The sequence below is a fragment of the Elgaria multicarinata genome, chromosome 9 (genome assembly GCF_023053635.1).
Source record: "Elgaria multicarinata webbii isolate HBS135686 ecotype San Diego chromosome 9, rElgMul1.1.pri, whole genome shotgun sequence".
Lineage (NCBI taxonomy): Eukaryota > Metazoa > Chordata > Lepidosauria > Squamata > Anguidae > Elgaria > Elgaria multicarinata.
This window is the reverse complement of record NC_086179.1, coordinates 79,594,583-79,621,957: the sequence shown is the minus strand read 5'-3', so window position 1 is coordinate 79,621,957 and position 27,375 is coordinate 79,594,583. Positions and strand designations below refer to the sequence as shown.

Here is a 27,375-nt window from a genome sequence, read left to right as displayed (position 1 = left end):
AGTTTGGTTCAGCGTGGTAATGGTCTGACACGGGGTTTCTCCGATCTTGGGAGCCCCGGAAGATATTCTTTGGATGCACCACCTTCCAATTAGGGTGTTTGTCAGCATTTACTGACCATGGGGATTGGGGTCAGTGGTCTCATTATACGGCTGGCTGACATTGTATTCTTGGGCTTCCTAAGGCCATTGGTCTCCTAGGTTGGTTCCTCCACATACATAACAATTAGATACATTCAGAGTCGCAGCGACAGTTTCTGCAAAAGTGACAAAAAGGTTGCGCGCTATCTCTGGCACTTCAAAAGGCTGTTCGACTTCTTTCTAAAGTCTTGGAAGAAGTGCTCTTGTATGGTGTGGCCTGTTTCTACAAACTGGGTGAGCTTCAGATAAATCCGCCCCAGGGGATCTGCTCCCCGTCCATGAATGCGGAGCCCGAATTGGTTCCCAAAAGTGGTCACGAACTGTTGTGGGTTAAAAACGGTAAAATTCACTAAGTTGCACTGTTGTGCTTTGCAGTTACTGAGGACTGGCACTTTGGTTAAAGAGGCGTGGATTTTACTAAGGGGGGGTGTTGTTGGATAAGTGGCCCACCATACACAGTTCTAATAAGGACAGCTGTTATCGCAATTGGCTTGTTTGGGGATGGTAGTCTGCATCAGGTCTGTGGAGGGGCATATATATTTGTCTTTGTGCATGTATGTTTTCTCCCAACTGAGATCCCCACACTGATCTGGCCAGTGGGAGATCTTACAAGGGTCTATGATCACAGAAGCTGGAGAATTTGGGGTTCTAAGGGGTATTTTCTACAATAGTGTACCTTGCTGGTTAGCATCTCTGACCTCTAGGTGCCATTTAACAGGATTTTCTCTGGGATCAAAACATGTGACTTTGTCATTCAGAGAACATGCTGAGAAAGAAACATTACGGAAAGTGCAAGACGTTTTGGTCTCAGTACACTGCAATTTACTCTGATATATAATAGTCTGTTTGATTTGGTTATGCAGTTTCACTGTTTGTATACAAGAGGAGCAGAGATCAAGTTTTGACTTCTGGGATGATATGCTCAGGGTCAGCAGGAAGAGCAAAATAGGCAAAACATGCTTCGGGCGGTGTCCACCTCTTCTTTCCAGGTTGAGAGGGGATGCAGCGCCCCCAGTTATTTCGCTCCCTCGGTTGCCGGTCCCGAGGAGTCTTCTCCCGTCGCGTCCAGCGGTGAGGGCTGTTTCCTCAGGGTGAGCTTTAGGCCCGCGGCTTTTGTGGCCTGCCATCTCTCGGGTGCGGCTAATTTTGCTCGGCTCCAATGAATCCAACTGGAATTCCCTTGGACCTTTAAAGCAGTAGGCGTAGTTGGTCATCCACTTTGGTCCGTGGGTTTCCAGCAGGGCTTTCATGGAGTGCGAGGCAGTGATTTCTATGTGCTGTCCATAGGTAAGTTTAATGGCTTCAGTTAAGGGCAGACATGCGGCAGCGATACATCGGAGACATCCTGGCCAACCTCTGCTCACATGATCAGTATTCTTGCTTAGGTATGCTACAGGCCGATTCCACGAACCCACTCTCTGGGTCAGAACGCCCACGGCTGTGCCCTTCTTTTCGTCTACATAGAGGTGGAAGGGCTTGCTGATATCAGGTAGTCCTAGAGCGGGTGGACTGGTAAGGGCTGATTTAAGATTCCGGAGGCTCTCTTTTGCTTTAGATGTCCAGTCTAGGGTCCCGGATTCAGGGACTTTCTGTTTCAAGAGTTCATAGAGGGACTGTGTCAGGGCGGCGTAGTTCAGGATCCAGATCTGGCAGTACCCTGCCATGCCCAGGAAAACTCATAATTCTTTTTGTTCCGGGGCTGGGGTATACAATTGATTGCCTGGGTCCTGCTGGCAGCTAAAAGTTGAGTGTTCTTCTTGATGATAAAGCCCAGATATGTCACTTCTTGTTTGCAGATTTGGGCTTTGGCTTGACTAGCACGGTAACCTGCAGTCTCCAGATGTCTGAGCAGGGCGATGGTGTTCTGGATTCTTAAAAAAAAAAAGGTAACAAGTCCATGTCTGCAGGGGCTTTTCTTTTGATGCATTTACAAATGAAGCCAGTAAAAACAATTCACTGAGCATTTATATTCCTTGGCTGATCATGGTTCTCAAAAAAGTCTTTCAGTCATTGAAGAGTCTGATCAATGTCCATCTTGTGAGGTCTTTAAACACCTGGTCTTTAAACAGGGAGGTCATGATGATTCTTGGCACATCAGGGGTAACAAATCCCATCTTTCTGGGTTCTTGAAAACTTTGAGTTATTGTGCTAATTCCAAGTCTTCTTTTGCATAAGGTGGATTCAAATACTGAGAAATGGGCTAGCTCCAATTATGGCAGCTGTTTGTAGACAAATTAGCCAATTCTTTTGGCAACATCAGGGCTTCTAACAGATCAACTGTTAATTCTCCATGGGTCACTGCTCTATAGGCAGTCACAAATCTTCTTTCTTTCCAAATCTATCCATGTGATATTTTGAATCAGTAAATACAGTCTTTTGCCTGAAACAAGCATCAGGGCTTCTGTGCATGCTACAAGTTCAGCTGCTTGTTGTACAATTGTAGCTGGATCCATCAGTAAACAACTTGAGGTCATCATATAGGTCTGGGCGAGGTTTGGTGCCAAGTTGCAAGACTTCAAGGCATTCATGCTCTGGAACTTCTTTGTAGTTCAGGTATCAACGTGGCAGGATTCAATGAGGCAGCCTTGGGTCCACAAGGAGGTTGATCTCATATCTGGACTGGCAGGCAGGGTTCAGGTGTAAGCTTCTTCTACTGTACTCCACTGGTCTGTGCCACGTTTTTGGCACAGCACACTTGAGGCTGGTATTGCAAACACAGTAATACAAGCTGGAGTTTTTAATTGCTTTAATCATTTCACAAGTCCATTTTTAAAAAAGCAATAGCTGTATTCTTCTTCTGGCTTCTAATTTCAAAGGATACTGATGCAAGAACACAGGGGTGCTTTTAGATTTCAATTGTAGTTGCATTTAGGGCTCAGGCTCAGGGCTCAAAGCATTTCAAAAGTTCTATTAGGCCAAAGTTAGAATATCTCTGCCCCCCCCCCCCAAAAAAAGAGCCACTGGGCAATTTTCAGAACACAACGTTCAAAACACACACAAAAATATAGCAATTCAGTATTTCCAATCTTCGTCAGCAGAGGACGCAAGATTGTCCATTCACTAACTTTTTCAAGGCAGGGCTTCTTCACCCCCCTTTTCCTTCTGGTCAAAAACCACGCCACGTACACTAACCTTCAAACACTTTCCTTTTTTTTTCTTTTTCTTTTTCTTCCTCCCCTATGTTTCAACTTCTTATCTTTCTTTACGTCTTGTATTCACATACTTTTACATACTTCTGGCATTTAGCAACATACTTTTTCTTTCTCCCATCTTGGCACAATGGTTGGCAAAACTATTTATGCTTACAAGGAGCTTTTTAACTCAGGCAGTGAATCTTCAAAGCTATGGAAGACATTTCTTCCGTGAAATGGGGTTCTACATTTCTAATTATCTGAGGTTAGTGAAAGACAAAATACACAAAGTCTTCAAAATCTTTGGACTACTTCCACTGAGAACAAAACTTTTACTGAAACAAAACTGCTTATCTCTAGCTGCTAAGCATAGAGAAGCAAAAAAAAACCACTAGGGAGGAGGCGAAGGGGGATCCGTAGGAGGGAAACAAAAAAACGTTCTCTTTTCACTTGGGCCAGGTGGAAAACATAAACTGACAATTTTTTTTTTCACTTTAACACAACACCAACTTTTCTGTAGTAGCGGAACTGAACAGTGGGCATTGTTGGTGGGGGCCTCATCTGGGGCACCGTAGGCGAAACATAAGGCGGCGGCAGTTCTTCCTGAGGACAAGGTATGATTGGTTTGTCCTTTGAAGCAGTGTAAGTGAGCTGCTTCAGGCGGTGGAGTTGGATTCTTTTATCTTTCTTCGCCTGGTTCATCATTATTAGGGCTGCCTTTTCAACCATCTTTTTCGCCTATTGTGGGGGGAGCTTAGCCACTTTCAGCCACCCTTCAATGTATGGGATATCTTCTGGAGTCAGAGGCCCCCCTTCTACTATAGCTAAATTATATATTCTGGTAATATAGGATTCAGAAAAGGTGCCTTGTGGCGGCCAGGCCACAAGGGGGCCTTGGCTCGGCCAAGTCCAATGGTACTCATAAGTCATGGTTTGAACATTACACTGCGAAGTATCAAAAACTTGTGCAAAATGCTCTACCATGAGATCTAATGGAGTGGAAGAACCTCCCCCCATCCTAACTTTCTAAATTCACCAGACAGACAGACAAATCAGGTGGGTAGACGGGGAACCAACTGGCTATCGGTAGTGGGGGAGTCAGTTGGTGAAACAATAGGTTCACAATCACACGCTGCCAGCCCACGTTGCCGGAATTTCCAGGCACCGAATGGCACCAGAGGACTGATGGATCCAACGGCCAACTATGGAAATCAGGCTGCCATTCACACACCAATTACACAGACAACACCCTCTTTCCCAAATCCAGCCCAGCAGAGAAACAGAAAACAGAGAAACCTTCCGGCTTCTGAGGGGTTGATCCAGCCCCTCCTTCAGCTCCTGGGAGCCGGCTGAACAGAACAGAAACAGATTACAGAGAGAAACATTCCAGCTTCTGAGGGGTTGATCCAGCCCCTCCTTCAGCTCCTGGGAGCTGGCTGAACAGAACAGAAACAGATTACAGAGAGCTCATTGTTACTTGCCTGTTTGAAGTTCCGGCGCCGGTTAGAAAGGTATCTGTAGCAAAACTTCCACAGAGGTTCAGCTGCGTCCACGCCGCCCCCTCAGGTCGGTCCGTCTCCAGATCACCAGGCATCAGCGAAGCCGAAGGCAAGCTGATGGCGCGCTCCCGATGAGTGTCGGCGGACGCCTGGGGGGGAGCTGCGAGGAGGCAAGCTGGAGTGGGGGAAATCTCCCTGGCAGGCTGTCCAGTACTCCGTGAGGTTTCCTTGTTGAAGGAAGCGGCCCCACGTTCGGGCGCCAGGAATGTTACGGAAAAACTGGAGCCCACACGGAGAAACCGGAGTCCACACCAAAGTTCTTGTCCAAACAGATAGCTTTATTCGCTAGCGAAACAGCAGCCCGGGATGAGTCCACGGGCAGCTGCCCTGGGGACTGGGAGGAGGGGCTTTTTATACACGCCCCTCATGCAGAGGAAACGCCCACACTTTTACACAAAGGAATTGCGTGCGCATCTTGGCAGCATAGCACAACCGGTTCAAACCTGTTCGGTAGGAATGTCTGCCTCGGACTTCAGGCATGCGCAAAGAACACGGCCTTCATTAAGGTCATAACCGGAAATGACAGCCAGTTCCCTCACAACGTGAGGTATTGGTTCCTCTCTATTCGGCCCTGGTTAGGCCTCATCTAGAGTATTGCATCCAGTTCTGGGCTCCACAATTCAAGAAGGACGCAGACAAGCTGGAGCGTGTTCAGAGGAGGGCAACCAGGATGATCAGGGGTCTGGAAACAAAGCCCTATGAAGAGAGACTGAAAGAACTGGGCATGTTTAGCTTGGAGAAGAGAAGATTGAGGGGAGACCTGATAGCACTCTTCAAATACTTAAAGAGTTGTCACACAGAGGAGGGCCAGGATCTCTTCTCGATCCTCCCAGAGTGCAGGACATGGAATAACGGGCTCAAGTTAAAGGAAGCCAGATTCCAGCTGGACATCAGGAAAAACTTCCTGACTGTTAGAGCAGTACGACAATGGAATCAGTTGCCTGGTAAAGTTGTGGGCTCTCCCGCACTAGAGGCCTTCAAGAGGCAGCTGGACAACCATCTGTCAGGGATGCTTTAGGGTGGATTCCTGCATTGAGCAGGGGGTTGGACTCGATGGCCTGGTAGGCCCCTTCCAACTCTGCTATTCTATGATTCTATGATGTTGTTATTGCTGTTGAGCATTTATACAGTGCTTTTGAGTGTTTAAAGTATTTCACATAAGAACTGTCCAAAGAGAGAGTCTAAAACAAAGAAGCAGTAGTGATGATGGGAGTTGAAGCTGCTGGACTTCAAAGAAAATAGTTTCAAGGTGCCTTGTGAAGTTCATTTCCTGAAGCAAGGCTTGGCCTGGCCAGTATCTGGTTGAGAGATTGGATGAGTATCCTATGTACTGTGCTCTAAAGTTTTGAAAGATAGGTGTGTTAATAATAAAAAGAATAAATAAATAAACAAAATAATAAAATAGAAAGCATTAACGAAGTTAATCAAGAATCTCTTTTAACCTTGTGGTTTACAGGTTAGGTTCACAGAATCAGATCTGAGGTTTTAGATCAGCATAGTGTTGTGGTCTGTATATATGAAAGATTTTCCATATTTCAGTTATTTCCTTTTTGGGGCAATAGGCTATCTTCAGAAGCTACTCTGAATATATATAAATATCCTATTCAGACACTTTGACTGGATTGTGACAGAGCTTTTAAAAATTCTATTAGCTTTAATGGGAAGAAATCAAAGGGGTTTAAAAATGCTTCACTCTGGCTGGCTCATGCCTGATATGAAAATTCCGCAGAAATATGCTGGCGGCATCAAGGAAAAAAAAATGCTGGTCTTTTTCTATGTTTTCGCAGATTTCTTGTGGCATGGAGTTGGAGAGCAGTGAGCAACCTGTTGTTATGAGAGACGACAACAAACGGAGGAGGAGGAGGATGAAGCCACACTGTACAGCAAGCAGTTTGTCTTCAACAGAACTGATATCCATTGAATTTGTTCTACCCACAAGCAACATGTTAATAGATATAGCCAGCAACTGTACAGTAGAGCAGATGAAAGCACAAGTTTGGGTGCGAGCAATAGAGAGGAATCAGGCCTCAGATTTCTACCATAAATTCACCCCAGATCAATTTGTTCTTCATTACCAAAAGAAGGGACAGTGGTATGAAATTTATGATAAACATCAGGTAATACAGACACTTGATTGTATATTGTATTGGAAAGTGTTACAGAAGAAAGTGGGAAAAATTCATGTGGTCCAAAAGCAAAAGCCTACAGAGGAAGTTCAAGAGTTTCAAAAGCAACTCAATTATTTGATTGGCTATGATGTCACTGATGTAAGTAATGTACATGATGATGAACTAGAATTTGCTCGTCGCAGGTTAGTCACTCCACGAACAATTGAAGTATCTTGCAGAGATCCAAAATTATATTCAATGCACCCCTGGACTACATCTAAACCACTTCCAGAGTATTTGCTTACTAGAGTTGTTAATAATAACATTTTTATAAATATACACAGAGGAACGACTAGTCAGAAGATTAAAGTAGGTATTGATGACACTCCAGAAATAATCCTTCAGAGCTTTTTCACAAAAATGGCAAAGAAGAAATCTTTGATGAACATTCCTGAAGATTACAGTGAACTAGACTTTGTCCTTAGGGTGAGTGGCAGAGATGAGTATATTGTAGGAGAGACGCCTATCAAAAACTTCCACTGGATAAGACAATGCCTTAAAAATGGGAATGAAATTCACCTAGTCCTGGATGATCCACCCGACCCAAACCAGGATGAAGTGCAGAAAGAGGAGTGGCCTTTGGTAGATGATTGCACTGGAGTTTCAGGATATCATGAACAGCTGACAATAGATGGCAAGGATCATGAGAGAGTATTCACTATATCACTCTGGGACTGCAATCGGAAATTCAGGGTCAAGATAATTGGCATTGATATCCCTGTGTTGCCAAGAAACACAGACCTTACTGTATTTGTTGAGGCTAATATTCAACATGGGCAGCAGCTCCTTTCACAAAAAAGAACTACGGCCAAACTATTTACTCAAGAAGTCCTGTGGAATGCTTGGCTTGAGTTTGATGTCAAGATTAAAGACTTGCCCAAAGGGGCATTATTGACACTGCAGATATATTGTGGCAAAGCGCCAGGATCATCCACAAAGGCTAACCTGCAGCCGCATGACTCTTCCAGTTCTGATTCTAAATGCAAAACCCAGCTTCTCTATTATGTAAATATTTTGTTGATAGACCATCGTTCCCTGCTGCGGACTGGTGACTACGTGCTTCATATGTGGAAAATTCCAGGGAAAGGGGAAGAGCAGGGAAGCATAAATGCTGATAAGCTTACATCAGCCACCAATCCAGATAAAGAGAACTCGATGGCTATTTCCATTGTTCTTGACAAATACTGCCACCCAATAGCTCTGCCTAAGCATAAGATAGCATGTGATCTACAAGGGGACAGGGCTAGAGCTGAAATGCCCAACCAACTACGCAAACAGCTTGAAGAGATCATAGCCACTGATCTGCTTAATCCACTTACTCCTGAAGACAAAGAATTATTGTGGCATTTCAGATATGAAAGTATAAAGCACCCAAAGGCATACCCTAAGCTGCTTAGCTCAGTGAAATGGGGACAACAAGAAATAGTGGCTGAAACATACCAATTATTAGCTAAAAGAGATGCCTGGGACCACAGCATGTTAGAAGTTGGATTGCCAATGCAGCTTCTGGACTGCAACTTTTCAGATGAAAATGTGAGAGCGATGGCAGTGCAAAAACTGGAGGGTTTGGAAGATGATGATGTTCTTCATTATCTTTTGCAGCTAGTTCAGGTAAGATGAATGTACATTCCTGCACATCTAATGCTTGGTACATTTGTATGATTGCAACAGCATTCTGAAGAAAAGAGTTGTTTTTCTTCAGAGCAGATTGCAACAGTAGTAATATCATGATAAGCATATCAGCAATACCATTCATACACCATGAGCTGATACACACATACATGTCTGCCACTTGATTATTCATCACTTGGTGTATGGCTGCAGAATGTGACTATTGCCTTTGAAGTGCCTTCAGGTGATATGAAAATTCTTATGTGACAGGTCATTCACAAAAACAAATTGCCACTTGAAGTTGCAGTCTTCATTGATGGGCATGCGCCTCTGAAGCAAACCACATGCCCAAGGTGTGCTTATTACCACAGATCTCCAGCATTTTCAGAATGGTAGGACAACGTTGAGGCTGCCTTGAGGCCTAGTATTGGGCAAAAGGTGGGAGACAAATAATAATAATATTAACAACAACAACAACAACAATGTTCTAACCAGCTAGTGTACTTTTTCATACCTACATGCTCCATATAGGATGTATTCGCATTCCTAAGGTTGTCATTTAAAGGGAAAAATGCTATTATGATTAAGTAGTATTTAGGTTGAAGTAGCCTAAAATCCTTATGAAATTAGCCAGGCATGCCTGTGCGTTAACAGCTATATCAGCCTTCTCTAACATTGTATCCTCTAAATACGTTGGACTACAACTCCCAAAAGCACATAAGGTGCAAGGGACCTAACAGAACTGCACTTGATCAATATATTATATAAAAGAAATAAATTGATAGAAGTTTATAAGCATGTATATAAACAAATGGCACAGTTGATAATGCACACCAAATTACAGAGGAAATAAATTTTTCCGATGCAGGTACACCATATCAATCAATTCCAATGCATATAAATCATATCAAACATATCAGTATCATAACAAATATGTCAGTGCAATGGAGCCCTGGTGTATTACCATTTTGAATAGGAAGTCTTGCTCAGGAGCTATATAGATCACACTTTTTAATACGTAACGGACTATGAAAACTGATATAAGATTTTTTTTAACTTCCCAAAGTTAAATTTATAAATTTATATTATTTATATTATTTATTTATTTATTACACTTATATACCACCCCCATAGCCAGGGCTATGGTATACAGTGGTGTACTGGTCAATTGAATAAAGCAGAATAGCTAAATGCATATTAAATTGTGGGTGAGAAAACTTCAATATTGTGTTGAATGTAGAAATTCAGGAAAGAAAAATATATTTTCAATATGACATATTCCCCCGGATTTAGCTAGCACAAAATTGCAATAAGCTGCAAATTATTTTCACCTGGTTTTCTCCAACTTGCTTTTCCCCCTAAACATATTTACACTCCAAAAGCCAGTCACCAAACGAGATAATTCCGCCATAGCTTTTGTAAATCAGGAAGTGGAATCAACAGTATATTTATACAAAAACACAGTTCACAGTTTAAAAGCACTTTTTAAAATTGCTGCTCTGTAGTGTGCGTCAGAAAATGTGAAAACATGCTTTCAACTTGAGGGTTCTCCTGGATCCTAGGTAGTCAGATAGTAGTGGCTAGGAGCTTTTACCGGCTTTAGTTGATGCACCAGTTGTGGCCTTTCCTTGAATGATTTATGCCCTGGTCACTTTCAGATTGTAATGGTTTCTATGTAACTGCCTTTGAAAACAGTTATGACATTTCAGTTGGTCTAGAAAGCATAGTGGATCTGGCAAATTGAAGGATATGATTCCATTACTGTATCATCTGCACTGGTCACCAATTCCTTTTTGAGCTCTGTTTAAAAGTTCTAATTGGACTGACCTTTAAAGCCCTAAACAGCAGAGCTCCAGAATCTTAAGAATTGCCTCCATTCTATGAATCTGCTCGAACTGTTGATATAGTCTACTAAGGCCCAACTCCATATCGCCCTGCCATCTGAGCGCAGCAAGTGGGCAAAAGAGACAGGGCCTTTTCTGTGATGGCACCTAGGCAGTTGAATGTCCTGCCAAATGAAGTTTGCCTGGCCTTTTGGCAAGAACCAAAACTTCTCTCTTTCAGCAGGATTTTAAATACATGATTTTATTAATCTGATCTTGACTGCCACTGTACTCTGCTTTCTTAAATTATTGTAATGCACCGAGGGTTTTGATTTTATTTTAAATTTTATTAATCTTTTTGCTGCTTATTCATTTATTTTATTTTATTTATTTAAGGATTTTTATGCCGCCATTCAGCCAAAAAAGGCTCTCATGGCGGCTTACAAAAGTATTTCTTGACATAAAAAGCTTAAGCTTTTCTTTTCTTTTTTCTTTTCTTTTTTTAAAAAAAAGAAAGGTGGGGTATAAATGTGAAAAATAAAATAATAAATGCAGGTACTTCTGTTTAAGTGGTTTGTTCACTGCAGCCTTTTTCCAGTTATATCCTCACTAATCTGTTATTTAAAACGCTTTGTCTTATTTTTAAAAAAAGTGGTGAGTCAACGGATGTAACTCGAATGTAACTGGAAAAAAGTTGCAATCTACAAGCAGAGATACTTGGATTTTAAGCTTGCTTAGTCTGATATATCTCAATGTGACTGTGTCTGCTTAACCACAGCTCTCTAAGCAATACACACAATAGTAATCTATTTGAGTTCAATCAGATCACTTCAGAATAAATGGTTTGAGGATCATTTTATTTTCAAATATGCTTTGGGGCACATTTCACATTGAAACCATTTCAGCGGTTTAAAAATAAAAGCACTGTGGAGCCTGAAGTTACAAACTGCAGAACTTAAAACTGAAATATAGAAGGAAGTGTTGATTAAATTTAAAAGCGATCTGCGTATTCTGCTAACTTGTTTTCTTCTTTTAGAACGAAGCTCACAATTTTTAATACAGAAGTAATTAACCTTTCTCAGCCTAAGGATTGAGTTCCATTTAGGAGAAGTTCTTGACGGGCAGGCATTCAAGTGAACAGGCAGTTTTGCAGGTTGTTTCTGGATGCAATTCATAGTGTTGACCTTAACCTATAAAGTGCTAAACAACTTGGGGCCAGGGTATCTGAGGGACCATCTTCTTTTATACAAGCCTGCTCATTCTTTAAGGGCATTTTCTGAGATCCTACTTTAAATACTCCTGCCTTCAGAGATAAGATATTCTTTGTGATGGTGTCTACCGCCATTTATAAAATTTCATCATAAGAAATATTTGCTTGGTACCACCAGCTCTGTTTGTTTTTAGGTGCCAAGTTTTAAAAGTTCCATTTTCCTGGGCTTTTAATGGTTCTTTGCTTCTATTTTTAAGTCAATTTTATATCTTGAGCTTTGTTTTATTTCTATTGGTATTAATATATTAAGCTGTGTTGGGGGGAAAGCAGAATGGTGGAATGTAAATGTTTTAAACAAGTGCCACAAATAATGGTGAGAGAGTTACCAGATATGTAAATATATAGATTGGGTTCAGATAACATGCTAACCCATATTATTTTCCCAAGTAACACATAATGGGTTAGGGTGTCATCTGTGTGCTGTTTTTGCCTCCCACCTCAGCTTATTTAGCAAAAATAAGACAGCCTGGGAACCCACAGTGTGCAGTAAAGGTTATTTTACCCACAAGGGGTTAATGTGTCATCTATCAGCCCATTGTGGATAAAGAGCATTGGCTGGCCGGCCTTTTGGCAAGAGTGGCAAAAACCTCTGCTGCTCTTCCCCAGCAGGGCCACAATCACCATTCGTGATCATGCCCAAGCCACTGCCCATTCCTCTCTTCTTGGCTCCAACTGCAATTGTGATTGAGTCGGATCCCTATTTTTAATGTTCCGGGCCCTGTTTTTGAGCAAAACTGGACCGGGAACCATTTCCCATACTTTCCCGTACCTGGAGAATGTGCGCAGATGGGGCTTCCTACTTAAGCACAAAGGGGAAAATGTTAATTTTTGCTTTCATTTCCCGTTCCTGCACAGGTGCACAAGGCAGGGAAACTGATGGATACCGGCTTCCCCCCCTTACACCTCTGCAGGTTGCACAAACATGCAGGGGTCTAGGTGGAGAGGGCTGGTATCTAGTCCCCATTATGATCGCTGTCTCCACTTGACAGCTTTCAAAAGCAATGCACAGACTGCGATCCCTATGGGGAGCAGGGAAAGCTCCCCATTTCTTCTGTGGAAGCAAGGGTGCCAGGCACGGGGAGGGGTGGGAGGAGATGCCCACACACCCTCCCCACGCACCTTCGCTTCATCATAAGAAAAGGGGTGCAACAATTGTTTTATGTCTCCGTTCTGTTCTTGTGCAAGAATGGAAGGGAGACATTAAAAAATGGTATGGAGTACAGGGGAGTGAATACCCGGGGGTGGGGCTTGGGGTGTCCCCCAGCATGAATGGGGAACTAGCTAATAAGCGGTGTTTCAAAGCAAGGTGGTGAACAGCCCATCTGCTTTCCTCCACCCCTTTTGGAAGCACCCACTGGGGCACCCACTCCTGCCCATGTCACACATTATTATTATTATTATTTATTTATTTATATAGCACCATCAATGTACATGGTGCTGTACAGATTATACACAGTAAATAGCAAGACCCTGCCGCATAGGCTTACAATCTAATAAAGTTGCAGTAAACAATAAGGAAGGAAAGAGAATGCAAACAGGCACAAGGAAGTGTAAACAGGCACCGCGTAGGGTGAAGTTAACAGTATAGAGTCAGAACAAACTCACACACCACCTTCCTCCTAAAAAATACCCTCCCCCCCCCATTTAGGGACAGATGTTTGGTGTGGCTTGAGTTTAAAGACTCAAGTTGTGCCAAGCATCCTTCTCTGAATCAGGTTAGGGAGGCTTTTTTTTTTAGGAGGAAGGAGGACTGGGGCAGAGGCGATTTTGACAGCTCTCAAAAGCAAAATGGAGACAGCAGTTGCAATGGGGACTGGATACTGGCTCTCCCTTCTGGCACCTCTGCATGTTGGGGCAGCATGCAGGGGGGGGGGGGGAACCATTGATTTCCCTCTGCTGTGCAACTGCACAGGACCGGGAAACCAAAGGGGGGAAGATAACATTTTCCCCGTATGTGCAAATGGGCTTGGAGGCTCAAGAAGGCTCTGCAGCCTGGATGCATTACTGGTCATGGTCCAGAGAGCTCCTTTTAACAATGTGTGCAAGAACCTGGATGCATGCATGAGGACTTCTCCTGCCCTCCCCCTCCCCATTTTTTCCACGTTGCAGCTGGAGCTATAGTGTGGTGGCTACTATTGGAAAGAACGGACGTAAAAGTTCCACTACGCAAATGGAGTTCTCCACACATTCCTAGATCACTGCCCTAGTGACAGAAATGCACTTCCTACATCCCCTGCATAATCATTGCATCTAAAGCCACTTGGAGAGAAGAAGGGATCAAGTATATAGGTGTTTGACCTCATATAAGAGTATGTACTCCTGAATTGTTACATTACCATTTAAAATTGGGCCCTCTCCATCCCTTTCCAGGGGTGGACAAATGACTATTATGTGTCTAGAAAACCGCAGAGGAGAACTCCAAAATATTAACACACGACTAGAAGGGAATGTTCTGTAAATTGAACAAAATGAAGGAACACCTACCAGAATAACAGGAGCATTGGGCACTGTTTGCCTTAAGAATCTTTAAAGTTGCTTTTCATTCGGATTTTTTGTCTTGTAGATTGCACAGAAATATCAGATTATAGGAAAGCTCAAATGAAACCTTTTCCCATTTACTTTTCTTATCAGGCTGTGAAATTTGAGCCTTACCACGACAGTGCGTTAGCCCGATTTCTTCTAAAACGAGGCTTAAGGGTAAGTATTCAAAACATTACGAATGAGAAGATATTTACAACTGTTGCCAAAAATAAAGTCTGTTTGTTAAGATGATGTCTCAACTTTTAATGTGTTCTTTGTCCTCTTTTGTCATAGAACAAAAGAATTGGACACTTTTTGTTTTGGTTTTTGAGAAGCGAGATTGCACAGTCCATGCACTATCAGCAAAGATTTGCTGTGATCCTAGAAGCTTATCTGAGAGGCTGTGGGAAAGCGATGCTACAAGATTTTATGAAGCAGGTTCAAGTAATTGAGCTGTTGCATCGAGTGACTATGGATATAAAGTCAATTTCTGCTGAAAAGTATGACGTCACTCCTCAGGGTATGTACAGATTTTCTAAGTGCAATCTCATCTGCTGTATATTTAGTTTTTGCTTCGTGTATAATGAAACGTAAGCCGCAGTCTGTGGTGTCTTCACTTTGTTGATAGGACGTACAGTTGTCGCTTCATTGAGATGAGCCACCTGCACACACAACCCTTGTCCATCTTGCATGATTAAAGTTGCCAGGACAGGTCCTTATGTCTGTTTTTTTGGAGGTAGCTAATGCCCCATTAAGGGAGGGTGTGGTGTTTGAACCTTTGAAGGAAGGGATGCAGTCCTCAAGGAGGTTGTGGAGAAAAAACCAAACCTGGCCCTGACTGGTGTAAATAACTAAAACCCAGTGTTTATTTATTTATTTATTACACTTATATACTGCCTCCATAGCCAGGGCTCTCTGGGCGGTTTACAGAAATTCTAAAATTAAGATAAAAACGAGTATACAAACTCGTACTCGAACTGCCTTACTTGGACAAGATGCCTGAGCTTGTTCTGGTACCTCAGCTTCCAGATATCCCTTAATAAAAGAGATTTATTTTTATCCTTTCCGGTCTGGGTAGCGCTATGAACCTAGCACCTCTTGAAATCCGCACCAGAACTTCTGTGCTCCATTCCATTTTGTGCAACATCAGACAGGCTGGGACATCAGGATCATAAAACATCCTCCCAGTGGAGTTCCACTGGGCTCTCTCACTCGCTTTCTATTTTTAGATGGCTTTTGAAGTCTATTCTTTTTCTACATTGATTTGCTATTTAAAGGGGTGCTTATCGTCTGCCGCTTATAAATTGTTGTGTTTTTATTGATGCCTTAGTGCTGCCTTGATAGTGTGTTTAACATTGTATTTGACTTAACTTTATTGTTGATTGCATGTTGCTCTCTTTGGAAGGTGATTTTATTTTGCTCTCTCTGGAAAATGATTTGCTATCAACTGCTTCCAGGTTACTATTTTCTGACTTATGAACATTTTTAAAATTATTTTTAATGTTCCATTTTCAGTGATCACGCAGCTCAAACAGAAGCTTGAGAAACTACAGGACAGCAAGTTTCCTGAGTGCTTTAGAGTTCCATACGACCCTGGACTAAAAGCAGGAGCACTTGTGGTAAATACTCCTTCTCTAAGAGTGAACTTGGGTGTTGTGAGTTGCCAACAGAATTAGAGCCAAAACAGCTACTGAGAAACAGAAACGGCATGGTTAGGTAAACCCTGAGGCATTCGGAAATATAAATATCTTAACAATACGCCATCCCCAAAGTTAGCTCTCTTTTTTCTCTCTTAACAATCCATGAGGATGGAGAGTTCTAAATGGTCTCCAGGGCCATGGAATGTTGAGCGTGTCTTCGGAAAACAGAAGTGGAAAACTGGCATTGGGGAGGAGGTAGGGGAGAATACATTAGTCTGCTAGAGGATAAAATAGCTGCCTGGAAACCTGAACAGGAGCGCTCTTGTTAGGACAAGGGTAGGGAACCTCTTTCAGCCCTGAATTCAATTTCAGAGAAGCTCTTGGTGCCATTATTATTATTATTTATTTATATAGCACCATCAATGTACATGGTGCTGTACAGAGTAAAACAATAAAATAGCAAAACCCTGCCGCATAGGCTTACATTCTAATAAAATCATAATAAAACAATAAGAAGGGGAAGAGAATGCACCAAACAGGCACAGGGTAGAGTAAAACTAACAGTATAAAAGTCAGAACAAAATCAAGTTTTAAAAGCTTTAGAAAAAAGAAAAGTTTTTAGCTGAGCTTTAAAAGCTGTGATTGAACTTGTAGTTCTCAAATGTTCTGGAAGAGCATTCCAGGCGTAAGGGGCAGCAGAAGAAAATGGACAAAGCCGAGCAGGGGAAGTAGAGACCCTTGGGCAGGTGAGAAACATGGCATTAGAGGAGCCATATTCTAGTGTTGGGTAGGGCTGAAGGCAAAAGGGGGGTGAGGCTAAAGTACAAAGAATACCAGCATATTTTAGCTGAAAGCTCTTACTGGCAGTAAACTAAGGCATAGGAGAGGCATTTAAACCTTTTTGAATGGGGTTGGGGGACTGCACACAAGCTGGGCAACCACCATACGATTGGTGGTTGGGGGGAAAGGGGGCCTGGCCATTTGGCCCCTGGGCCTGCTCTTCCCTACCTCTGTGTTAGGGAGTGAGAATACACTGCAACATGTTGTTGCAGGTTTCAGCTCTGCTTGATATTTCCACATTTTTCTTCCTCTAAAAATGTCTTAAATCATGAGGAGACAGGGAATTCAGACAGAAGGTTACAAAACATAGAACCTCTAGACAAAGATACAATAACATCACTAGCTGTTCATCACCATGATCGTAACTATGTCATCTTCTCAGTTATAAAAGACTGACAGCCAGAAGGTTTTAGTTCAGCCTCTGCACTTATTGATGGTGATTAATTTTATTGTTATTTTGTTTAAAGGAATATAATTGTTTGGAAACATTGTTTGGTTCTAATTGTTTGGTTCTAATGGTTTCTTCCAATAGAAGGATTCCTTTCTTCAACAGAGGAAGGGAACTTTATACATTCCATAAAGATGGGTTTGACCACAGGCAGGTTAATTTTAAAGATCATTCTTAATTTAATTTTGTCCAGTTGAGAGTAGATGCATGACTTTAAAAGTACATCTTTTGCCTTTAAATCTTTGAACATCAATTCTGGCTGTAGGAGATATATGATTGTTTCTTGCAGATAGACAAGTGTAAAGTAATGGCATCCAAGAAAAAGCCACTTTGGCTAGAATTCAAATGTGCAGATCCTACATCCCTATCCAATGAAACTATTGGCATCATCTTCAAACATGGGGACGACCTGCGACAGGACATGTTGATTTTACAGGTATTCTCTGCATGATGTGCTAACGAAATCTAAGTTGATCCTTAGAAAACCACTTTTGTTTGCTCAAACTGGAAAATATACGTGAGTGTCAGATGCGGGCTGCTTATAAATACATGAGCCCTGGGTGACTTCTTTCTGTCCTACACCTTGTCTGCTGAATGACGTTCTTGCGAGTCGCACTACTTTCCATGACTGCTTTTTTAAAAATGAGCACCTGTATAAAATGTTGCCATACTATGATCCATGCTAGGTTTTTGTTTTGTTTTTTGTTTTTGTCTAGTTAACTAAAGTTTAACATCTTATACCACTGCTTCCAAACTTTTGCTGCTGGTGGCATACGTTTTTTTTTAAAGAATGAGATTCAGGTGGGCCTGAGTCTTACACTCAAAAAACCCCCATGCATACACACACACACACACACACACACACACACACACACACACACACACACGGCTCCCAGAAAAATGATGAGGAATCCTCCTGTTTGCAAGTAGAGGATAGGTCCAAGTAATGATGCCTCCAATATCCCACCCTCCCTTAGGCCATGGCTAGACCAGGCCTATATCCCAGGATTGTCCTGCCATCATCCCTGTGCATCCAAATGACACACAGGGGATCCCGGGATAATCCTTAGGTCTAGCTAAGGACTTAGGCTCAGTCAGGGATAGGAATATGTTTTCTGGGCTCTTCATTTCCTACACACACCTGTTTATGGGTTCTTTAGATGACATTGTGACCCTCCAATTAGTGACGCTTCTGTGAAAGCCTTCTATTTCCTTGCTTCTTTCTTTGGGATGCTGCTGCCGCCCCTAACCCACAGGATTAGGTTTCCTCCCATCCTTTCTTTGTGCTTCTTTGCTCTGACTGGCACAAGGCGCTGTGGATGCATCCAGGTTGTTGACTTAATTTTACAAGACACACTCCAGCCCTCCTCATGGTATGCAATTTGGAATTGCTGTGTTATAGAGCATCCCTACACGAGGCTGTTCATCAGCTGTTCACCTGCGATTTCTGCTTTTCGTTTCGTCACAGAATTGAGATCCAAACACCACACAAAGAGCATATCCTTTCCTGCTTTTCCACTACATAACCTCCAGGTGGCATTGTCTTCTAGTGCAAATACACAAGTGGAAAAAGTGTTCTCTCACTTTCAGAAACAATACTGCATTTTCTCAACTATAAAAAGCCCTCACCATAACTGCTCATGGGACACAGAAGTAAAACTGGAGGGTCACGAAATCATCTAAGGAACACGAAAAAAACTGTGGGTAGGGAATGATGAGCATGGAAAAGCCCATACAGAGATGTTACGGGGGAAAGTATAGGAACCCATACAGAGATGTTATGGGGGAAAGTATAGGAGTAAAGATTTGTATACATTTTACATTTAGCTTTATATTCTGAAGTCTGCTGCACAGTTGCTCAATTGGATGCTTGTCTCTTCAGGTTTGTTCTAGAAAATAGATATAGTACATGTTCAATTATATTTATTTAATTTATACTCTGTTTTTCCACCAAAAAATGGTGCTCATGTGGCTAACAGTAATGAAGCCAAGACTTAAAACGTAACTACTTAAAAATGGCACAAGCAATTATGATAAAAGTACTTATTTGTGTTTTTGTTTTTAATTAGATACTTCGAATAATGGAGTCAATCTGGGAAGAAGAATCCTTGGATTTATGTTTGTTGCCATATGGTTGCATTTCTACAGGAAATAAAATAGGTAGTGAATTTACCAAGACCAGGACCTTAAAATATCACTGTGCTGGCAACAGTTGAAGTGGTTTTGGGGTGGATTTTGTTTTGTTATATGCTAGTCTTACCTGATTTCTCCTTACTCTTGAAATGGCCTTCCAGGCAAATAGGTTTGAACGGGGAAAATGAACTGAAATACTTTCTCTAAAGCAACTTTGCTATTGACTCTGGTTAGTAGAGTTGAACTGCATCCTCTGTATTCCTCAGCCATTTCTGCTTTGTGAGCTGGATGCCAGTTTAATCTTGTATTGATGGTCATCTCACATAAGATGAATATCATACATGCAAGTCACTTCTGTTAAAGGAATGTAGTTCATTACATTTAATGTTGCTGGGGAACATGGGTGGGAGGGTGCTGTTGCACTCATGTCCTGCTTGTTGGTCCCTGGCCGATGGCTGGATGGCCACTGTGTGAACAGAGTGCTGGACTAGATGGACCCTTGGCCTGATCCAGCATCAGGGCACTTCTTATGTTCTTAATCCAACTTGGATGAAGCTATGACACAAATATTCTTTGGTGCCACCTAATTGCAGCTACTATTTCAGTCAGTTTCACTTGTTATGGATAAATGAAGGTCTTCTTCCAGGTAGTGCCTCCATTGCTTTTACTATCAATATGTGCCTGTAGGTTGTATTCAGTGGGGGTCTCCTGCGCATGGCCAGTCCCCATTGGTCCCAGTGCACACATGGCTAGCCCTCTGGTGCGCATTTAGCCCCTACCATTCACAGATGCGTGGGCAAGCTCTGAAACTGGTGATGCTAGTTTCTGGAAGGGGCATGATCTGCCCCTTCCCAACACTAGTGTTTTCACTAGTTTTGATGCTTACTTCCTGGAAGCACTAATTGCGCCCCCGAATGGTAGGGGCTGTGTTTGTGCCGCTGCCATCAGAGACACACACACACACACTGGGACCGGCAGGAGCTGGCCACGTGTGGGAGGCCCCTACTGGAGACTACCTTGTGATTGCCCCATATTGACTGTTGCTAATGACATGATTGCTGATTTATGAAACACTCTTTCTCTCCCCACTCCCTTGGTCAAACTTGCCTCATTCAAGAACTGCTAGGGGGAATATAAAACCTCTAGTATGAGAAGATTATCATGTGTTAGTCTAACAAGTCCTGTTCAATTCAATGAACCTACTCTGAGTAGGAATAACATTGTGTGCTTTTTCTTTACAGGGATGATTGAAATTGTAAAAGATGCTATGACAATTGCCAAAATCCAGCAAAGCACAGTTGGAAACACAGGAGCATTTAAGGATGAAATATTAAATCAGTGGCTAAAGGAAAAGTGTGTAATTGAGGAAAAGGTGAGTATTCCTTGTTGTTGTTTTTTACAGTGTAATCATTTTGGATGTTGTGTGTGTAAAACTAGTGATTCTTTTTTTAATCTCACTGTTTAATAAATTAACATACTTCTAGCCATTCCAGTCCAACAGGAATAGTTGAATAAGTTTTGAAAAGTTGTAGTGGGACGTGAATTGTTTATTCTTGTACCAAGTATGCTGTTTAACAGCAGTCAGGAAACTTTTAAAAGTCAAGATTTTGGCTGAAAATGATCTAGTGCCATGTGCTGGTGGCCCTGTACAGCAATGTACAGGGCCAAAGCCAGAAGTAGATGGAACACCCTTTGTCTCTTTGGGCTTGTCCACCACACCCTTTTTCCCTCTCTCCCCCCCCCCCAATTTTTTGGGCTGAAACAGAAAGTGGGGTGGGAAGCAAAGACCCTGGGCTGGATGGGAACCTTCTGTAAGTCACATCTGCGTTGGAGGTTCTCCGCCCCTGTAATATATGGTTGTGTGTTTTCCCTTACACTACCATATAGCATACTTCATATAAGCATCGTAATATTTTAATACATACTCCAATCCAGTTCATTGCTTTTAAAAGAACAAAATAGATGTGCTTCGAGTCTGAATTGTGAAGTGATAAAGGCTTGCCATTTTCTTTTGCTTGCTTTATTAACTATCTTGTTTGATCATTTGTAAAATAGTCACAACAATAAACATTCTAGAATGTCAAAGTCTTTAGGTTGCCAACAACAACGTGGTGTTTGGCCCAGATCGTTTTATGTAAGACTTTGAAAACAAAGTTTTGCACAATTTAGGTTCTTGTATAGCTGCTAAAGTTAGTTATCTAAGGAGTGCATTCTTGTTGATTGCACCCTTTGTAATTGGAGGCCCAAGAACTTGGAGGCTTCTGGTCATCCAATGTAGGGCAGAAAGCAATGGAGGTGATCTTCACCTCCCCGTCCTCATGCCCAGCAAATTTCATTAGATGGTTTTTTTAGCCTGTCTATTAAGGGTGCTTCAGAGGGGGGGGGGGGAGGGGAGAAGGCTGGAGGAGGCTCAGGATAACTCATATCCTAGCCTTCCAATCTCGTCCCCTCCCTGCCCCACCCACTAGAATGCCCCCTTTCCTCCTCCTCCAACGTCATTTTTCCTACCTTGGAGGGCAGCTGATGTGGTTCTTTCCATTCCGGCTGTGAGCAGTTAGGGCAGGAAGGTTGGATCTCTAACTCCCCCTTCTGAGGTTGGAGTGCTGTCTCTGAGCTTGGGAGGGGGAATACAAATAATCCTATAGTCCCTGCGACGCTTGCCCAAGGAACATAGGATTGCGCTCTAAATCTCCTTACAGCTGTTTTCTATTAGTTTCAGGCAGCAGTGGACAGATTTGTGTACTCTTGTGCTGGTTACTGTGTGGCAACTTTTGTACTTGGAATAGGAGACAGGCATAATGACAACATTATGATTACAGAATCAGGTGAGTTGATTATTATTAATTACACCTGAGTGACATATATTTCAGTGAAATTTGAATATTGGGCTAAGTCTATATTCAGTTGCTACTTTAATATAAATGATCTTTAGTGTCCGTCATTCACCATGTCCCTGGAATTTCTTTCAGAATACTGCTATTTAATTAAATCATTCTAGAGAAGGGGCTACGGTATGACTAGGGAAGATTTCTTGGTAAATAGGAGGTGGACACCTTGTGACAAAATGGTCATTTAGAGTGCAATCCTATGGATGTTGAATAGAAAAAGTCCTACAACTCTCAGCATTCCCCAAACAGCCATGCTGGGGGATTGTAGGCCTTTTCTTCTGTTTAAACATGCATAGGATTGCACCTGAATTTATAATATGTGTGTGAAGGCAGATGAAAGAACGCTGATAACACTCTTCACCCATGATGTGAACTTAACTTTGCAACTCACATGACTGCATTATCAGCAAGTCAATTAAACATTTCAACCTCAGTATTGCCCATCTCCTTGTGTATCAGGCAAGCTGCCTGCCTCTTTTATTTTGTTAAACTTTCACACTTCATTTAACTATGAAAAAATATAATACTTCATAAACCGTTAAAAACAGTTGCATAACTGCTCTGATAATTTGGGGAGAATTTGATATGCTGACGATGTTTTGGCCTCTTAGAGATGCTTCCCCCACAGCTGTCCGTCCCCCCCAGTTCAGGCTGAAACACTCAAATCCTGCAAACCCATATTTTCCAGAGCCCAGGAAGCAAAATCTTTGTTTACAGAGCAGTGAAGCCACTTTCCGCTTACCACTCGTAGAACTTTATGTTTGTCTGTAGTATTTTTGGGTTCCTTAAGAATCAGAAGAGGAGGGGACTGCAAGGTGTAGTCATTAGGTAATAGAAAAGCAGACTTTGACAAAAGTAGAGCAAGTTCCATGGAAAGATAAGGTAAATTAAGGTCAGAGTGGGGTTGGGGGAAATCTCAAGAGGGCTAACGGTTTTTGAAAGAAGTCATAGAAGAAACACTGTTGCCAATTTATAACCCGGCCAAAAAACAAAAAGATAGGCAGGATCAAAAACTACTTTGCACCTGCAAATAGGTGTTTTTAATGATCACAACATAATATTGATTTCTTCTTCCCAAGGTAATCTCTTTCATATCGACTTTGGCCATATTCTTGGAAATTACAAAAGCTTCCTTGGAATTAATAAGGAAAGAGTTCCTTTTGTGTTAACACCAGATTTTCTTTTTGTCATGGGAACCTCCGGGAAAAAAACAAGCCTACGCTTTCAAAATTTTCAGGTACAAAGCATAATCTGTGAGTGGAAGTAAACTTTTAAGAGTAATGTGCAGCACATTAGATTTAAAAGGCGGCTAGCATCTTCCTTGAGTTTTAAACACGATGAATAAGGTTAAAAATGATCAGCAGGCTACCTAATCCTTACCACATGTAATTTGTGAGGATAGAATATTATTGCGCAACTGATATTGCATCCTGGCTAAGCTACTGCAGGGTTCCTTTATGTGACATGTGTCTACATGGCCGTATAAAATGAAAATGTATGCAAGCAACATTGGCAGGTACTGTACAGCTGCATGTTCTAGGGAACTGGGGTTGGCTTCAGCTCCCCTCTGTTTGTACACATGAAGGGGTTCCTTTCACATGCTAAGAATAAACAGTAGGTGGTATCTGGAAAGTAGCCGCCCATTCATTTTTGTGACTCTGAAGTACTGACGGTTTCTCAAATCTTGGGAGCCTTCTTCCCCATTTCATCAGTTGCACAAATTGTATTTAAACAATTAACTTCTACATACACGTGGGATTCATTTTGTCAACTATGTCAGTAGTTTCCAAGGAATCTGGTAGTCCACGGACAGTCTTCTTAGAAAGACTGTTTGCCTAGGATTACTGATCTTCCTCTGCAGTATGCAGCTGCAGGAGAATTTGGATGCATTCTAAGTTGCATATTCGGTTCCTGCAGGATAATAGGTGAGATTCAAAAGAAGCTTGACTGGTATCCTGGAGTAACTGAGTGTGCTCCCTTGAACATTTCTCTGAATCTTCTAAAAGCTTTAGGATTTCTTGCCAGAAAAATCCAATGTAAAGGAAGTTTCTTGATAGAAGGAAGTTTGATCTATGATTTTCAAAGCAGCCCGTTGCAAAGCATATATTTGTGTGCACAAAACTATTTTTTCCATATCTCTCTTCAATAAAATTCAGTGGATTAGGACTTCTTACCTCCTCCTTGGGGCCTGTTTTCCATGTTTCTATACACTCATTACCCCCACAATATGTCTGTACCCCACAGCAGCTACAGGAGTAGAATAGTCAGTACAGATATATGACAGGTATAGTAGCAATTAGTGTGGAAAACCACTTAACATGTTTACCGTATAGATTGAGATTAGAGATTGAAAAAGACATCACAGAATCAACCATAAATCAGAATTAACTGAATTTTTAATCCTGTTGCTTCATACCATTCAGTCATTTTGATGAGAATATTTTGTTTTGTTCTGTAGGATATCTGTGTGAAAGCTTATCTTGCTCTTCGGAATCACACAAACCTTCTCATCATCTTATTTTCTATGATGCTAATGACTGGAATGCCTCAACTGACCAGCAAAGAAGATATTGAATATATCCGTGATGCATTGACTGTTGGCAAAAATGAAGAAGATGCTAAAAAGTATTTCCTAGATCAGATTGAAGTTTGTAGGGATAAGGGCTGGACTGTGCAGTTCAATTGGTTTCTACATCTTGTGCTTGGAATTAAACAAGGAGTAGAAAAACATTCTGCCTAATGATTGCTTATACAAATAATCAGCAGGGAATCCTTTTGATGGTTCTTGACTGGGCTTCCAAGGGTTTTCCCCCCTGTCAAAATGCAACTTTTCTTACAATTATCTGATTATTGGAAGTGCTGATACTGAACAATGATAATTTAATTTAGGCAAAAGCTTGGCTGAGGTAGTATTCATTTCCCCCTATTAGCCACAGATGGTTAGTAAGTTAAAGCAGCCTTCTTAACCTGACACCCTCCAGATGTGTTGGACTGCAATTCCCATTATTCTCAGCCAGCATGGCCATTAGTCATGCTGGCTGGGAATTATGGGAATTGTAGTCCAATACATATGGAAGGTACCAAGTTTCAGAAGGCTGAGCTACATGGAGAATTTAGATGACAGCATTGAGAAGGAAAATCCTTTTTATTTCCTGTTTTCTTAGCTAAATAATATAAATGAAAAAGACAGAAAAATCTCCTGAAGATCTGAGAATTCAGAAAAATTTCTAAAGGAATATTTTTCTTTCTTTCTCCTTAAGCCATTTAACTATTTGAATGTCATCAGTAATTAATTAAACTTTGAAATATTTTCTCTCGTTTCATAATAACAACAAAAGACTCCATTATGATTTGTTTAAGGATAGAAACTTGGAGAGCACATATTATAAATATGTTATTGTAGCACATTAAATCATATCTATTGTTGCAATGAGTGTTACACGTAAACTGGAACTAGTTCATCGATCTTTCTGGAAGCTAAAGTGCTGCAGCTCACAGGTCACTCTGATGGTCAATCACTGAGTGATTCTGGAAATCTCATTGAAGAATGAGGAGAAAATTGTAGGAGGAGCCACTAAAGGAAATAGGCAGTCTCTATCATTCTTAAATGACTTGGACTAGATCAGAAGATGGGCAGTAACCACTGTATGTGGATCATGAGTCTGCTCCTACTGCTAATTCATGTGTGGAAATGCCAAAAAAAGCCCCATATCAATATTCTTTCTCCAAGACCCTGTGGAAAAGACTTCCCTCCACCTAAATTTTATCCTTGGTAGTGTATTAGGTTTAAATGTTTCAAGCTTTCTTAAGTTATTTTTTAAAAAAGAGGCAGCATTTTTCATTGCCTGGTGGGACGATATATTTATACTAATTGCATAGTAAACTCAGTGAGATATTACCCAGGCTTCAAAAGCTTTACAGTGGTGGTTCTTGTTCCCTAGAAGAGTAGGTATAGCTTCTCCTTCTTTTGTCTGAGAAGCAAAAGGGTTATTTATTTCTTCAGTACCAGTTTGTTCATTCTCAAATATATCTTGTACACCACTCCGAAATTTTTCAATGGGGAGTGGTATATAAATATTCTAATAATAAATAAATAAATAAATACACACATGCCACAATCCAGGGGACTACCATGGTAATACCCAACAGCTTGCACATACATGGTGTAACTTTTGACTCTGAACAGCAGACTCTTTTTTCTGCTGTTTTTCTGCATTGTCCTGAGTTTTGAAAGTGCTCTGCCATGCAGCTTGGGAATTAATGTTTGAGAAATAAAAGTTCAAAAGTCCACGAGACATACAGACCTGATCACGTGGTTCGCTGGATTGTGGCCTATATTCAAGAAAACTTTAATATTTCCATGATAGCAGAGTAATTTGGCTATTCTTATTAATGTTTTAAAACAGTATTTATTTTTAAATATGGGGCATTTACTTCTATTTAGAACTTCATCATTATTAAATAGGGCTTAAAGACAGAATATATTCAAGATAACTACTAGGTAAATTAACATCTCCACTAGGATGATGCTGGGAATTTATAATTGATTGTGCAATTATAAAATTACAAAAACATTGCTAATAGTACACATTTTGTCTTTGAATTGAATATTTGTTTTGTGTATATATGTATATGTCCAAAAGAAATAGTTTGTAATATTTGTAATATTTGTTTCTGTGTGTTCTGTAACATGCCTCACAGGATTGTATCCAATTTTAGTACTATTAAAAGCAGACCCATTGAAATTAACAGGGCTTAAGTTAGAGTAACATTGAATACAATCAATACACACCATAGTTTGTACCTTAAATATATACAAAAGCAATAGATCTTAATTTTTTGTTTGTTTGCATGAGTAACTTAAAACCATGGCTCAAATTTTAACAAAGAAATCCACATAGGATATTGGAAAAATGTCATATACTATAAGAGCTTTGAGACTTTCTAAAAAAAAATCTTTACTTGTTTTTTTTTTTACATCGTTGCCCTAAGCGCAGTGGTTTTCATGTATTAGGTATATATTAGAAAAGCTAAGATATTGAAGTTGGACTGAATAGGAAAACCTTTCCTAACAATGCTACTTGCATAGGTTTTTAAAAAACTCAATCATTTGTATTGTATCTGTAGCTTTAGTTTTTAAAAAGTGTGTGTTCTGATGTTGAAATGAATTGTATATATGATTGATTAAAGAGTACTAATACACATA

General features: G+C 41.2%; 1 protein-coding gene across 2 annotated transcripts in view; it reads left to right on the top strand.

Moving 5' to 3' along the window:
• PIK3CG (phosphatidylinositol-4,5-bisphosphate 3-kinase catalytic subunit gamma) overlaps positions 1 to 27,375 on the top strand; it is a 32,896-nt gene extending 5,521 nt beyond the window's left edge. For both annotated transcript variants that reach the window (XM_063134154.1, XM_063134155.1), the window contains 10 exons: positions 6,616 to 8,607; positions 14,332 to 14,397; positions 14,515 to 14,740; positions 15,736 to 15,839; positions 17,438 to 17,584; positions 19,218 to 19,308; positions 20,523 to 20,653; positions 21,995 to 22,106; positions 23,249 to 23,406; positions 24,628 to 27,375. In XM_063134154.1, coding sequence (XP_062990224.1) covers positions 6,628 to 8,607; positions 14,332 to 14,397; positions 14,515 to 14,740; positions 15,736 to 15,839; positions 17,438 to 17,584; positions 19,218 to 19,308; positions 20,523 to 20,653; positions 21,995 to 22,106; positions 23,249 to 23,406; positions 24,628 to 24,909 — 3,297 coding nt within the window. In that variant the 5' untranslated portion in view covers positions 6,616 to 6,627 and the 3' untranslated portion in view covers positions 24,910 to 27,375. The remainder of the gene's footprint in view (positions 1 to 6,615; positions 8,608 to 14,331; positions 14,398 to 14,514; positions 14,741 to 15,735; positions 15,840 to 17,437; positions 17,585 to 19,217; positions 19,309 to 20,522; positions 20,654 to 21,994; positions 22,107 to 23,248; positions 23,407 to 24,627) is intronic.